Source organism: Lepidochelys kempii, chromosome 2, assembly GCF_965140285.1.
Source record: "Lepidochelys kempii isolate rLepKem1 chromosome 2, rLepKem1.hap1, whole genome shotgun sequence".
NCBI lineage: Eukaryota > Metazoa > Chordata > Testudines > Cheloniidae > Lepidochelys > Lepidochelys kempii.
This window is the reverse complement of record NC_136381.1, coordinates 222,236,973-222,249,030: the sequence shown is the minus strand read 5'-3', so window position 1 is coordinate 222,249,030 and position 12,058 is coordinate 222,236,973. Positions and strand designations below refer to the sequence as shown.

The window sequence follows — 12,058 nt, the reverse complement described above, 5'->3', positions numbered from 1 at the left end:
TGTCCCACAAAATATTAAACATTATAATTTGTGATCCATGACATCACAAAAAAGACTTTAACTTGTATATAATGGCTTATTGTCAGTTTCAGAAGGCATATTAAGGGCTAAATTATTCAGTGAGGTTTCATGGGGAGAGTTCAAGTACATCACGTCATACATCCCATATCATTGTAACCTCTAATAAATGCCTACTGTAAATCTTACAGCTTATTGTGAGTACACAGGGAACAACTAGTGAGTCTGTAAATTGTTTAGAGATCCAATTTACACATTTTTATTATGTAAATTTTGAAAAGAAAGCCTCAGACTGAAGTCTCTTTCCTTTGTTTACTAGTACAATGTACTCCAGTTCCATGTAATTTTAATAAATTACCTGCTCTTGTAGTCTAGCATCAAACCTTGTTTGACATTAATTGTGGCTCAGTTGTACTTTGAGGTGTGTCCTGTGTATATACTGTATACAGCATGTAATCAATGAGATGAGCTTTTTTTCATCTTTCAGTTAATTCTCTGTGTTCTTTTTTTCCTTTGTGCTGCACGGCTGATAACTCCCTTAGGACCCTGCAGTGGGACACAGACCCCTCAGTGCTGCAGCTCCAGTCTGACTCTGAACTTGGGTATATGTCAGCTCTTTTGTTATTTGTTTTATTATTTCTTTGCAAGAGTTATGTTGAAAATGCTTCCCAATTGAGCTGCTTTTGTGTGGGTTTAATTTATTTTTATTATTGTTTTGGTGAATCTAAAGTACCATAATTTAAGTTTTCTTTTGTTAGTTTCACCAGTGATATTAAGCTTTGGCAGAGACATTTTTTTAATGAGGAAACAGGAAAAAAAGCCTATAAAAAGATGACCTGCAATTTCTGCTGTCCGAGAACAATAACAAACATTACCATTTCATTATGGATGAAATGTTATTATAGTGGCACTTTAATTGAAAATGTAATACATGCAGTTAATTATACCAATGTCTAGTTAGTGTTTGTTAATTCTGACTTTTCATACTGAATTACTCACAGGATGCTCCCCTATCCCCATCTTTACCATAGTTAAAGTTAAAGTTGTTTTCCTTATGCAGTAATAATCACACCTTCTCCTTCCTTAAGAGTTAATAATGTGAACAATTATATTTGTACCCTTAGCAAATAAAACTATCACTTTCACAGCCCCAGAGTCATTTTACTTTTTAATTGAGTCTATGTCAGTTAAGGTTTGTTTACTTATAATTAGGCTGAAATTAATACTTTTTCTAGCTTGGGGTACTTTTGCCATGTGCTTGTGGAAAAAGTTAACTGCTTTGAGTAACTGAAACTAACCACTACCACTGAGTAGCTGGTATATATTTTTTAAAAGGGTCAAATTTATTTAGTATGAAAGGTGTCTGTACAATAGTGAAATCCATATTATTGTTGTACAATAGCGAAATCCATATTTTGAAGTATTTTTATAATGGACCAATCAGCAGAAATCAGTTTTGGCCAATGACACATGAAACTCCAAATATCTCCTGATTCCCCTAATGTTTGCATCACACTGGAGATGGAACTGAAGTTCAAAGTGAAAGTATGGCTTGGTGATGATCTTGATTTGGATATCATCCATGTGATCACAAAAGTTATCACAAATAGTTTGGCCAGTGTGGGAAATACTGTAGCACAAGAATCAGAGGCTAAGCTACCCAATCATTTCCTGCCAATGCGTCTCAAGGTGTGAAAGTTGTTTTTCTATGTTTATATTGTGAGAGTTAATACGAGTTTAAGTCATGAATGAAGAAATAAAATGAGAGGGAAAAATATGCCACAAAATATAGGCTTGAAAATCCTCTTGCAGTGGTGGTAAGGAAACTTTTCCTGTTGAGAGGAAATCCATCAATTTGTGCAACGTTTAAGCTTTTGTTTAAATAAAATTTTCCAGCCCTGATGTTTCAGAAGCTAATCTTTTAAATGTGAACTTATATAGTACTATTTTTGTGAGTCTACAGGTAGATATTTCTAGTGATTATGCTGCTACTCATAGTTTTCACATTGACAGCAGATTGAAATTGACAAGATTCTGGTAAATTTCACAGCTGCTATTCAGAATCCAGTTGGTCATAATGCAAATGATAAAGATCATGCCAATTTCACTTTCCTTGGTGCTTGGCAAAGCTATTAGTAGTAATCTAGTCAGGCACTGGACTATTCATAGCAGGAAAAGAAGAAGAAAAAAATATCAGAATAGCAGCAGTGTAGCAGACATCCTCCCACTTCCCTGCACTACAGTCAGAAGTTCTGGGGTAGGGTTCATCAATGTTACTCTTCCACCCCAGAATTGTTAAACAGCTTTTGTCCTCCTCCTTTTCAGTGGCCAGTTGTGATGGGAGGTGTGGCTTCAGATGTAGCCAACTCCTACAGTACTACCTGGAAAATGATACAAAAAATGGAATTTTCAAAGTGTATTCACATAAAGAATCCTGATAGAAATCCTAGCATCCCTTCCCAGCAATGTGGGTTGGAAGGTGAGCATCCCCACGCATCAAAGTCACCCAAGTTTCCTTCCTTTTAGAAGGAAAAAGCAAGGAGCAGGGGCAAAAGTGGCACATGTATGGATAAGCATCATGACAGCCAGGAGCTTTCTCTCATGCATGCACTGACAGTGCAAGGAAGGAATAAAGGATCAGGAGAGTGTATTCATAGCAAGGCTGGGTGTACCACAGGCACATGTTCTCCAATGTGTGATGAGTTCTGTCCATTTCTCAATAGCAGCCATCCTTCACAAGGACAGTTTTACCAGGAGAAACGGGGCCTCCTCTGACGATACGGACATTAGAAAAAGTAATGATACACAATAAATTCTGTAGATTGCATACAAATTGTCCATATGGCTAAAATGCCTGTAGTGGAGTTGTATCTCTTCTGGTTTCTACAGACATAGAGATATTTTTTTTGATGTAAAAGACTGGAGATTTAGCTGCTCAGTCCCTAGTGACATTCCATGACTAAGACCCTATGAACAGCTTTGAAAATGTATCCCTTAAAGATTCTGCAAATCCAAAAACACTCAGCGGGCTGTAGACTCAAAGGGCTTAAGAGCATCTAAAAGGAAAGATGCATGTGAATGGGAAGGTGACATGGTTGATGGCAGATGTGTGTGCTGCCTTACAGGAAGCTTGAGTTCTGGAATAGGACGTTTTAGCTTATAGCTGTGGAGCTCAGGTCCTGAATGGAGGTCACGTATTTGTGATCAAGGGCTAGACCAGCTTCTGGTTATACAAGCACCTTTGTTGGCTGATTCATGTAGCCAAAAGGTGTGCTATGAGGCCACACACTTTTTAGATGAAGAAACACCATCTGACATAAGAGGTGATTATCTGCGCAAGACACTAGTGAGCTATGGATCCGTAAACAATGCCTAAATTAGACATGTTTGAGATTAAAAATGCAACATGTTCTTTCAGTGGAGTTCTCTACAATGGACTTTAACTCATGTGCAGACTATTAGTCTGCAAATCAGTTGACCAAGTCTCAAGTCAGACTTTCCCTCATGCAAAGAGTTATTGAGTGAACTGATACAGTATTATCTTTAGTATTGAATGGGATTCTATAAAGGTAACACACAGGGCCTACTATTTTAGAAGCACAAATTAGCATGGCACCAATACTCATTTGAGACCACAATAGAGAAGTTATATGAGTGAAGAATTCCTCGGGATTTCAGTAAAGAAATCATAGGCCTAGATAGGAGGTGACTACATAGGAGAAGTCTATTTAATCATATAAACAATGTAGATTTCAAATCAGTGATGGTAGGAAAAGGAAGGGTACATGACATTTAACGTTAATTTTTAAAGTTTGAATCCTCACCACATTTAGTCAAAGTTGTTGCAGATAAGCAGCATGAGAGTAAACTTTTGGTAGGTGTTACAGATCCCCACAATGTATCTCAGGTAGCAGAAGATTCTAGGTTTCCATGTAGGGTTTTAAAACATGAATTGCTTTTCTTCACATCAGCAGAGGCACATCCTTGAAAACTGGCATCAGGCAGGCTCATTACTTCTCTTGTAAAAATGAATCACAAGGTGTAACAGCTATTGCTCTAGTGGATTGTTACTTGATATGATGGATTCACACTGGTTACCTAGTGAATCTAATTGTATTTAGCACAATTACACTCTGCGAGTCAGACGAATCAGAAAAAAAAATACATATAGCTGATGCAGCAGTAGCTGGAGAGCAAACTAGCTGTCATCCATATGATACTGGTTTACTTTTACATTACAACATTTCTTGCCCTCCCTATTACATCTCATCCCCACAACTTGAACTCTAGCCCAAAAAAGCCAGAAATATGTAGCGCACAGTTTATTAACTTTAATTCTATTTTGGATAGTAGTTCTCAGGTTAATTTCCTTCAGTGCAAAGTCAGTGTGTTTTATTAGATGCTTCCCAATAAACTAACCATACTTAGTTTATTAGTTTTCATTTTAGCAGACACTAAAATTTTGTCATCCTGTCTGTGAAAGCTCACTGCGGTATTTTAATGTAACAGTGCTATATGCTTACTTGACTAACCTTCTGATCTCACATTAAATCTTAGACGGAGACTGCACAAGCTAGGTGTGTCAAAGATTACCCAGGTTGATTTCTTACCTCGGGAAGTGGTGTCCTACTCCAAGGAGACTCAGACACCTCTTGCTACACATCAGTCTGAAGGTAAAATAGTTCCTATTTCCAAATTTGTCAAGAATATTTTGTAGCATGGATAAAAATAATATAAGCTGGTTTATTTGAGGGGTTTTTTTAAATGAGGGAGAATGGTGATATTTCTATTTATCACACATTTCCTGTTTGTGTGATAAAGGGTTGTCATTGAGAGTAATTATAATAATGAGTTTAAATACAGGTGGAATTAAAGTACAACAGCCTTACAAAAAAGAGTGTTCTGACAGTGATATAATGAGGGCATATTTTCAAAGAAATCATTATGTATCTAGTTAAGAGATTGCTTCATGCTGTTTTCTTGCTTTCTCAGGGAAGTGTATTAATTCCTAAGGTTCTATAAAGAGGCAATATTTGAATGTTACTTTAATAACATGGCTTATTGTGATGATGTCTTCTCTAGTGGATGGTCCCAGCAAGATTAGAACCTGCAGCTTACAGCTGTTCAAGGAATGGGGTCTTCTCACTTTTGGTGTTGACAGTCCTGGGTTCTATCCCTGCTGACAACCCTAATGTCTGTATACACAGAGTTGCTGTTTGGTATGTTCAGTTTTGTCATCAATAAAGATATAAAATGAATACTTGGCATTCTAGTACTGCTCTGACCATTAGCTTAAGTTACTTAATACATATATTTGCCTTCATTGCGCTGTGCTGGTGTCATAGGCATAGTTTGACTTCTATATTTGGGGCCTGGGGCAGCTGCAGTCAGGCCAATGGGGCCACGTGGCAAGGCAAGTTCTGTGCCTGCCTGAGGCTCCCTGTGGTCCCCCAAAACTATGCCCATGGCTGGTGTATATTGATTCTAATTTAATCTCGTTCCAGTTAAATAATAGCCTGGTGCAATATGCGCCTTTTTGTTAAATATTTTATTTGTCATTTGTCACCCTGTACAGAAAAGGTAGAGGAAAACTAAAGTATAACACATTAAGCACACCCTGGAAAGGTCATCATAAGAATTAGAGCAATATCTGAGGCACATGTTACAATTAGGGCATATGAATGAACAGGAAGTGTTCAAAGGATAACTGGGTGCTGTACTACAGAAAATAATCTTGATCCTCCCAACTAGAATAAGAATAACATATAAGTAGGGCCCTACCAAATTCACGGTCATGAAAAACACGTCATGGACCGTGAAATCTGTTCTTTTGTGTGATTTTACCCTATACTATACAGATTTCACGGAGACCAGCGTTTCTCAAATTGGGGGTCCTGACCCAAAAGGGAATTGCAGGGGGGGTTCACCAGGTTATTTTAAGGGGTCATGGTATTGCCACCTTTATTTTTGTGCTGCCTTCAGAGCTGGGCAGCCGGAGAGTGGCGGCTGTTGGCCAGTTGCCCAGCTCTGAAGGCAGCAGCACAGAAGTAAGGGTGGCAATACCATACCATGCCATCCTTACTTCTTCGCTGCTGCTGGTAGCGACTCTGCCTTCAGAGCTAGGCTCCCAGCCAGCAGGCACCGCTCTCCAGCTGCTCAGCTCTGAAGGCAGCACCGCCATGGGCAGCAGCGCAACCCACCCTACAATAACCTTGTGATCCCCCTCCACAACCACTTTATGGGTCAGGACCCCTACAATTGCAACATGTGAGATTTCAGATTTAAATAGCTGAAATCATGAAATTTATTATTTTAAAAATCCTCTGACTGTGAAATTGACCAAAATGGACTGTGAATTTGGTTGGGCCCTATATAAAAGGATCAAGAAGATTGCAATGGGTGAATCAATAAGTTTGCCTAAATGTAAGTTATTGCTTGAAGAGATACATATTTATATATTGGAAATACTCCTGCTTGTTTTTTTTACAACTGGGTTATCTCCTGTCCCTTTAAGATTTCAACAGGGGAGGGCCCTCGTGCCAAACATTCAAATTCCTCTCCACTCTATAACAAGTTTACTTTCCAATAATTGGTATTTTATTCACCTGGTATAGGACTATAGGCCCACATTAGACATGAGTGAACTATGGTTTTAAATTGAGTTTTGATGTTAACACAAGGCCCAAAGCATGTGACCAAAAAGAATGAACTCATGAGAAAGGAGGATTGTTTGTGTTAAATGTGTAGTGATGCTTGACATTTCTGCATCATCTTATTTAAGGTTTGGGTTGAGGTAACAGAAATAAAGAAAATATGGTTAATTGGGTACGAGGCTCAGGAAACGATTGGTTTGTTTACTGTATTATAAAAAAATGCTTAGTTTAGTAGTTAGGGAAAAATATGGCAAAATGAGGTAAGAAAAGGACCTTGAAGAAAGGGGCTTAGTCATTGCTCTTGTCTTGACCGGGGCAGAAGACAGGGGTCAGCCCTATGCTGCTTCATCTAGCCTTACCCAAGGTCTGATAATCAGCAGTGACATCACTTGTCAGCCATAGTGTATAAAAAGACAAAGATTTTAGGGGTTTCTTTGTGAGAGCTTTTCCTTACTCCCCTGGAGTAATGCCATGGAGGGAAGGTATCCCCAAGCCTGATCCTGTTGTGAGTATTTGGCCAATGCTTGCAAATGTATTGTTGCTGGCATATAGAGTATGAGTGTGTATATGCTTGTACTTGTATTTTGGATTCAGAGTAACAGCCGTGTTAGTCTGTATTTGCAAAAAGAAAAGGAGTACTTGTGGCACCTTAGAGACTAACCAATTTATTTGAGCATAAGCTTTCGTGAGCTACAGCTCACTTCATCGGATGCATACTTTGGAAACTGCAGAAGACATTATATACACAGAGACCATGAAACAATACCTCCTCCCACCCCACTCTCCTGCTGTCGCTCACAAAAGCTTATGCTCAAATAAACTGGTTAGTCTCTAAGGTGCCACAAGTACTCCTTTTCTTTTTGTATTTTGGATGTAACCAACACCAAGCGGCCTTTGGACTAATAAAGATATGCCTGTGTGGAAACTGAGTCATGGTAAACCTTATTAAACTTATTAGGAAAATTATTCCCAATACTCGGTGCCAGAAGTGTGCAATTGTGTGGATGAGTCCTCACTCCCTTCAGACACAGCCTCTTGAGCAGCATCTCCTGATGGTTCTGCCTGCCAATCAGATTTTCTGGAAGAGATGGAAGAAGTGAATGCTTCAGGAGGCTTTTTCAGATTCAACTTTGGCTCAGGCTCTCCTCATTTATTTGATACCTGGTCACTGGAGAAGTCAGATTTGTCACAGAGGCAGAGACTACTTCATGGGCTTCAGGTCTGTATCCACCTCATCTCTGGATCATGTCAAAAAGTCAGTGCTAAATAAGTTTAGGATGTCCTTCCTTCCTGAGGCAATTTCCTTACCTGTAGCTAGGAGATGCTAAAGACATTCATTAATATGAGTACTTATCCCAGTGGAATGGCCCAGGCTGTCACACCCACTGAACTGTCTTTTCTAATAGCCTGAATTGAAGTGCTTGCCTCTATACATCTGTATGAAGAAGTGGGTGATAAAGATCTCCTTTACTACTAAATCCTCCCATCGTTAGCAGAATGCCTTGCCTGGGTGAGTTATCCCTTTAAAGATGACATCCCTTTAAAGATGACAACCTCTTACCTTTCCCGGGAAAATTAGTGGGGAACTGGTAAGGGAGGCCTGCCATTTCATTATCTGATATTAAACATCTCAAGTGAAAAATGTAAAGTGGACAAATCTGGATCCAATTTAGGAGAATCTTTGTTCAACTACATATAGCCAGGAAAATAAATGTTAATAATGCATAGATGATAAAACTCCAAACTGGAAGAACAAAGCCATGTACTGGGCCAGATTCTGACCTGATTTACACCAGTGCAAATCAAGAGTGATTCCCTTCACCCTTCAGAGTTACTTCTAATTACATCAGTACAACTAAGACCAAAATCCTGCCCATTGGTTGCAAACTAGGGGAAGATAGCATATGCAGTGGAGGCCCTGAAGATAGGTTTAGACTGCCTCACACTTGAGCAAGGACTAGTCAATGGGATACTCTGTCTGAAGAGAAGCTCAATGTGAGAACTGTATTGGTTGCCATGTTGGGATATATGGCAGGTCAAAAGCATTACTAGGCAAACAATGTCAGGGTGAACTGGATGCTCCAAATAGCCTGCACTGACAGAGCCCTTCCTAAATACCAGGTCTTTCTGTGCTTGGCTAATTCTGACCTTCAAAGTCAAAGTTATAGTGAGGAGGTAGAGGAAAGACATAGAAGTTCATGGTCACACCAAACCTAGCAAGGTGAAGAATTAAAGTTCACTGTATGCTCCTCATCTCTACTTCTGCTGGTCCATCACAAGGTGAGACAACCCCACTACAGAGTTCTGGCAGAAAAAAGCATTTTTGTTACTGGTTGATAATCCTCCACCCTCTGTGGTCACGTTCAAAGAAACAAAAACAGGAAGAACAAGGTTCAATATTTAAACACGGGAAAGAATATTCCCCCCCAACGTCTGCTCTAAAGTGGATGAAATATGTTGAAACTATTCTTCATTTCTAGTCAGCTGCAAGGGATTCCCCCTTCACAAGTAAAATTCGAAATAAATACCAGCCTTCCTGTAGAGAAGGAGATCCAGGAAAGAGCGGCTTAGACTTTTGAAGTGGTAATTAGTTGGACTCACCAAGGGATAAATAGGTTCCATATTCCTGGTCCCCTAGTCTGCTTGGAATTTACCTTCCAGGTTTACATTCCAATCTCCTAAATCTCTTTATGAAGGCTGAGTCTTTCCATATTGTCTGTCTGAAAGATTTAAAGTAACAATGAACAGAGGAGATTGTCTTGTAAAAACAGACCAAAAGAAAACTCTACAATGTTCCCTTAGTGCCAAACAACAAAATATTCCCAATAGTCTCTTGAGAGATTGTTTTACCAGTTGTGAGTGAGAACGTTTGGCCTTTTCATTGTCCCAAGGTAGCTTGCCATGATTGAGCCAGTTATTCAGTTCCTAATGGCTCAGAGTAACAGTGCTTATTTATTTACATGATATTTTGACAATCAGACTTGTAAGATGTATATCTTGGCCACTAGAATCCTTGCAAAATGCAGGATTTCAGAAGCAGACTGTCCCAACCCTGTTTTCCAGTTGGAAAAAGACGATCAATAAACCCTACAACGGGGTTGATAGTTACTTCATCTAAGCGAGGAATTTTAAAAAATCTCTTTTTCAGAGACCTGCAGCTGTTACAAATTAGGTGTCAGGACCAGACTTTCTATCAACAGAGCTTTATATCTTTTTAGTCAGAAAGGGACACATGAGAAACTCAGGTTTAGAAATATCAGTCTGGAGTCTATTCTCTCAGAGAGGTTGCTGCATCTAGAGCACTGAGGGATATAGACTTATCCCCAGTAGTAGCTGCTCCCCACTGGCCTGGAGTCAGGACCTTTATAAACCAGTAGAGGAAAAATTCATATTGATAAGTACCACTTGATGTCTGAGTTTTAGCTACTGTGAATGCTGGAATCTCAGCTCCTCTGCTACTGAAAAGGTATCTCCTGATTTTAAAAGAAATAATGACATTATTCTTCCCTACCTAAAAATAGATTACCTTTCCTTTTAAGAGCAGGTAATTCTCTTTATTTGAGGGGAATAATAATATATTATGTCTCCCACCCACTCTGTTATTTTGGAGGATGTGTGTATGTACCCTTTCCACCTTTTGAGCACAAGTACCTAATTTACTTGATTTGTTTAGATCAGAGTAAGCATCCACCCTTTCTTTTCTTTCCTTCCCGGAAGTGGATGACTTCAAAAAATCTAGATCCTGGGTTTGGAGTCTAAGAAAGACAGGGTTCCCTCCTCCTTGTTAAGTCATAATTGGCCTTTGAACATATTCAGAGATATCTTACCTTCACATCCTACATTTCCATGAAAAGCATGTTAGGCTTGATTCAGACCTGAGTAATGCCAGCTTTTATCTTAGGGAGCTTTTGATGGTGGGAATTCTCCTTAGAGAAGAGATTGCAAGCAATAGAGAAAGAAACTTAAATTGTTCCATTGCACTGGGTCATCCATATTCTCATAAGTAGCATTCCGAAGTAGCCTTCACCAGTGACTGCATCCCCAGAAGTAATTCAGAGCTTGCCCTTACCAGGTGGCACACCGAGGAAAAGACAATAGTGCCTGATCTCTGCCAGGGATGAATCTCCCACTAAAGTGCAGCTGCTCCCAGTGGTGCAGGTGTCTGCATGTCTGCGCTACCTTTGACGGGTGTATGTGTGGGAATGGAGCACCATCAACACTATAACGCAGACAGGAGAAGCATCTGCCCTTTCTAGTACTTTGTTCTCTCTCTCTTTTAACCAGAAGTAAATTCTACAAGTTATGTTTATTCCTCTTCTATGATGCTAGTGGTATCTACTCTCTTATTGGAGATATTAAGCTTGTGCAGTTTTTCAGGCTTGTTAGGCTACTTATAATAGGTACCTGGGTCTGAAGACTCTTACTGAAAAATAAGCTCCTTATATAGGGGAGAGAAATTTGAACTTTTGGCACGAAAGATTTTCTGATCTTCACTTGATACCTTGTTTTTATACAAGAAGATATTATTCTCCTGCTATAAACAGAATGACCTATTCCGAAATTATAAGGATTGTGCCAAACTCAGCCAAGGAATCCAACTCTTTTGACTTCAGTGGAGTTACATCAAAGAAGCTTTGGGCTCCATCTAGCTATCGTAATATATTCCTAATGTTAATATGGGCTATTTAGGAAAGAGAAAGAAATAACCATTTCATTCAGTTTTGAAGTGGACCAAATAAAGTGGCCAACCTACTGTGAAGGCTCACAGGTGGATAGGATATTTTGTATTTCTTGGCTGTTGTAATTCTCCAAAGTAATGTTACTGAAAGTAATACGTTTTAAAAAATGAATCAGGGGACCACCCCAAGGTCAGGATTGCTGACTGCAGGACTTAAAAAAAATCAAGAGTCAGGCCCCCAAAATCATGAGATTGGCCTAAAAAGAGTAAGATTTTTAAAAAATAATTCCTCGAGAGTTATTTTTGTCTTCTGGTTTTGATCCTTTAGGGAGCATGTTTTAAAGCTTTTCTCTGTAACTATGAGGGCTCAAAATGTACTTTTTTTTTTAACGGTAGCAGGGATTCTGGCTTAGTCACATGATTTCAGGATCTAGGGCTTTAAGAAAAACACCACATATGCTTAGACTCCTCATCAAAATGGTGACACCTGGCATACTGTTTGTCTGTGATACAAAGTGTATGTAACAGACATGTCAAGACCCACAAAACCGCTTGGGAAAGGGGGAACAAATGAGTCTGAAGGACATGGAAATGATCAACGAGAGACAAGGAAGGTGGAGATTACACTACTGAAAGAGTCACAATAAGAAAATAAAGAATGAATGTTGAAAATGCAAAACATAGTTGGGAAAGAAACACTACATAAAGC

At 39.2% G+C, this 12,058-nt stretch overlaps 1 protein-coding gene across 10 annotated transcripts in view; it reads left to right on the top strand.

Annotated features, from left to right (window-relative positions):
• DYNC1I1 (dynein cytoplasmic 1 intermediate chain 1) overlaps nucleotides 1-12,058 on the top strand; it is a 272,137-nt gene that overhangs the window by 57,519 nt on the left and 202,560 nt on the right. For 7 of the 10 annotated variants that reach the window (XR_012157549.2, XM_073333889.2, XM_073333887.2 and 4 more), the window contains 2 exons: nucleotides 561-620; nucleotides 4,576-4,691. Coding sequence is in view for 9 of the 10 variants with exons in the window: in XM_073333889.2 (XP_073189990.2) it covers nucleotides 561-620; nucleotides 4,576-4,691 (176 nt within the window). In the remaining variant the exon portion in view is untranslated. The remainder of the gene's footprint in view (nucleotides 1-560; nucleotides 621-4,575; nucleotides 4,692-12,058) is intronic. The other 3 variants (XM_073333883.2, XM_073333888.2, XM_073333885.2) reach the window with 1 other exon arrangement.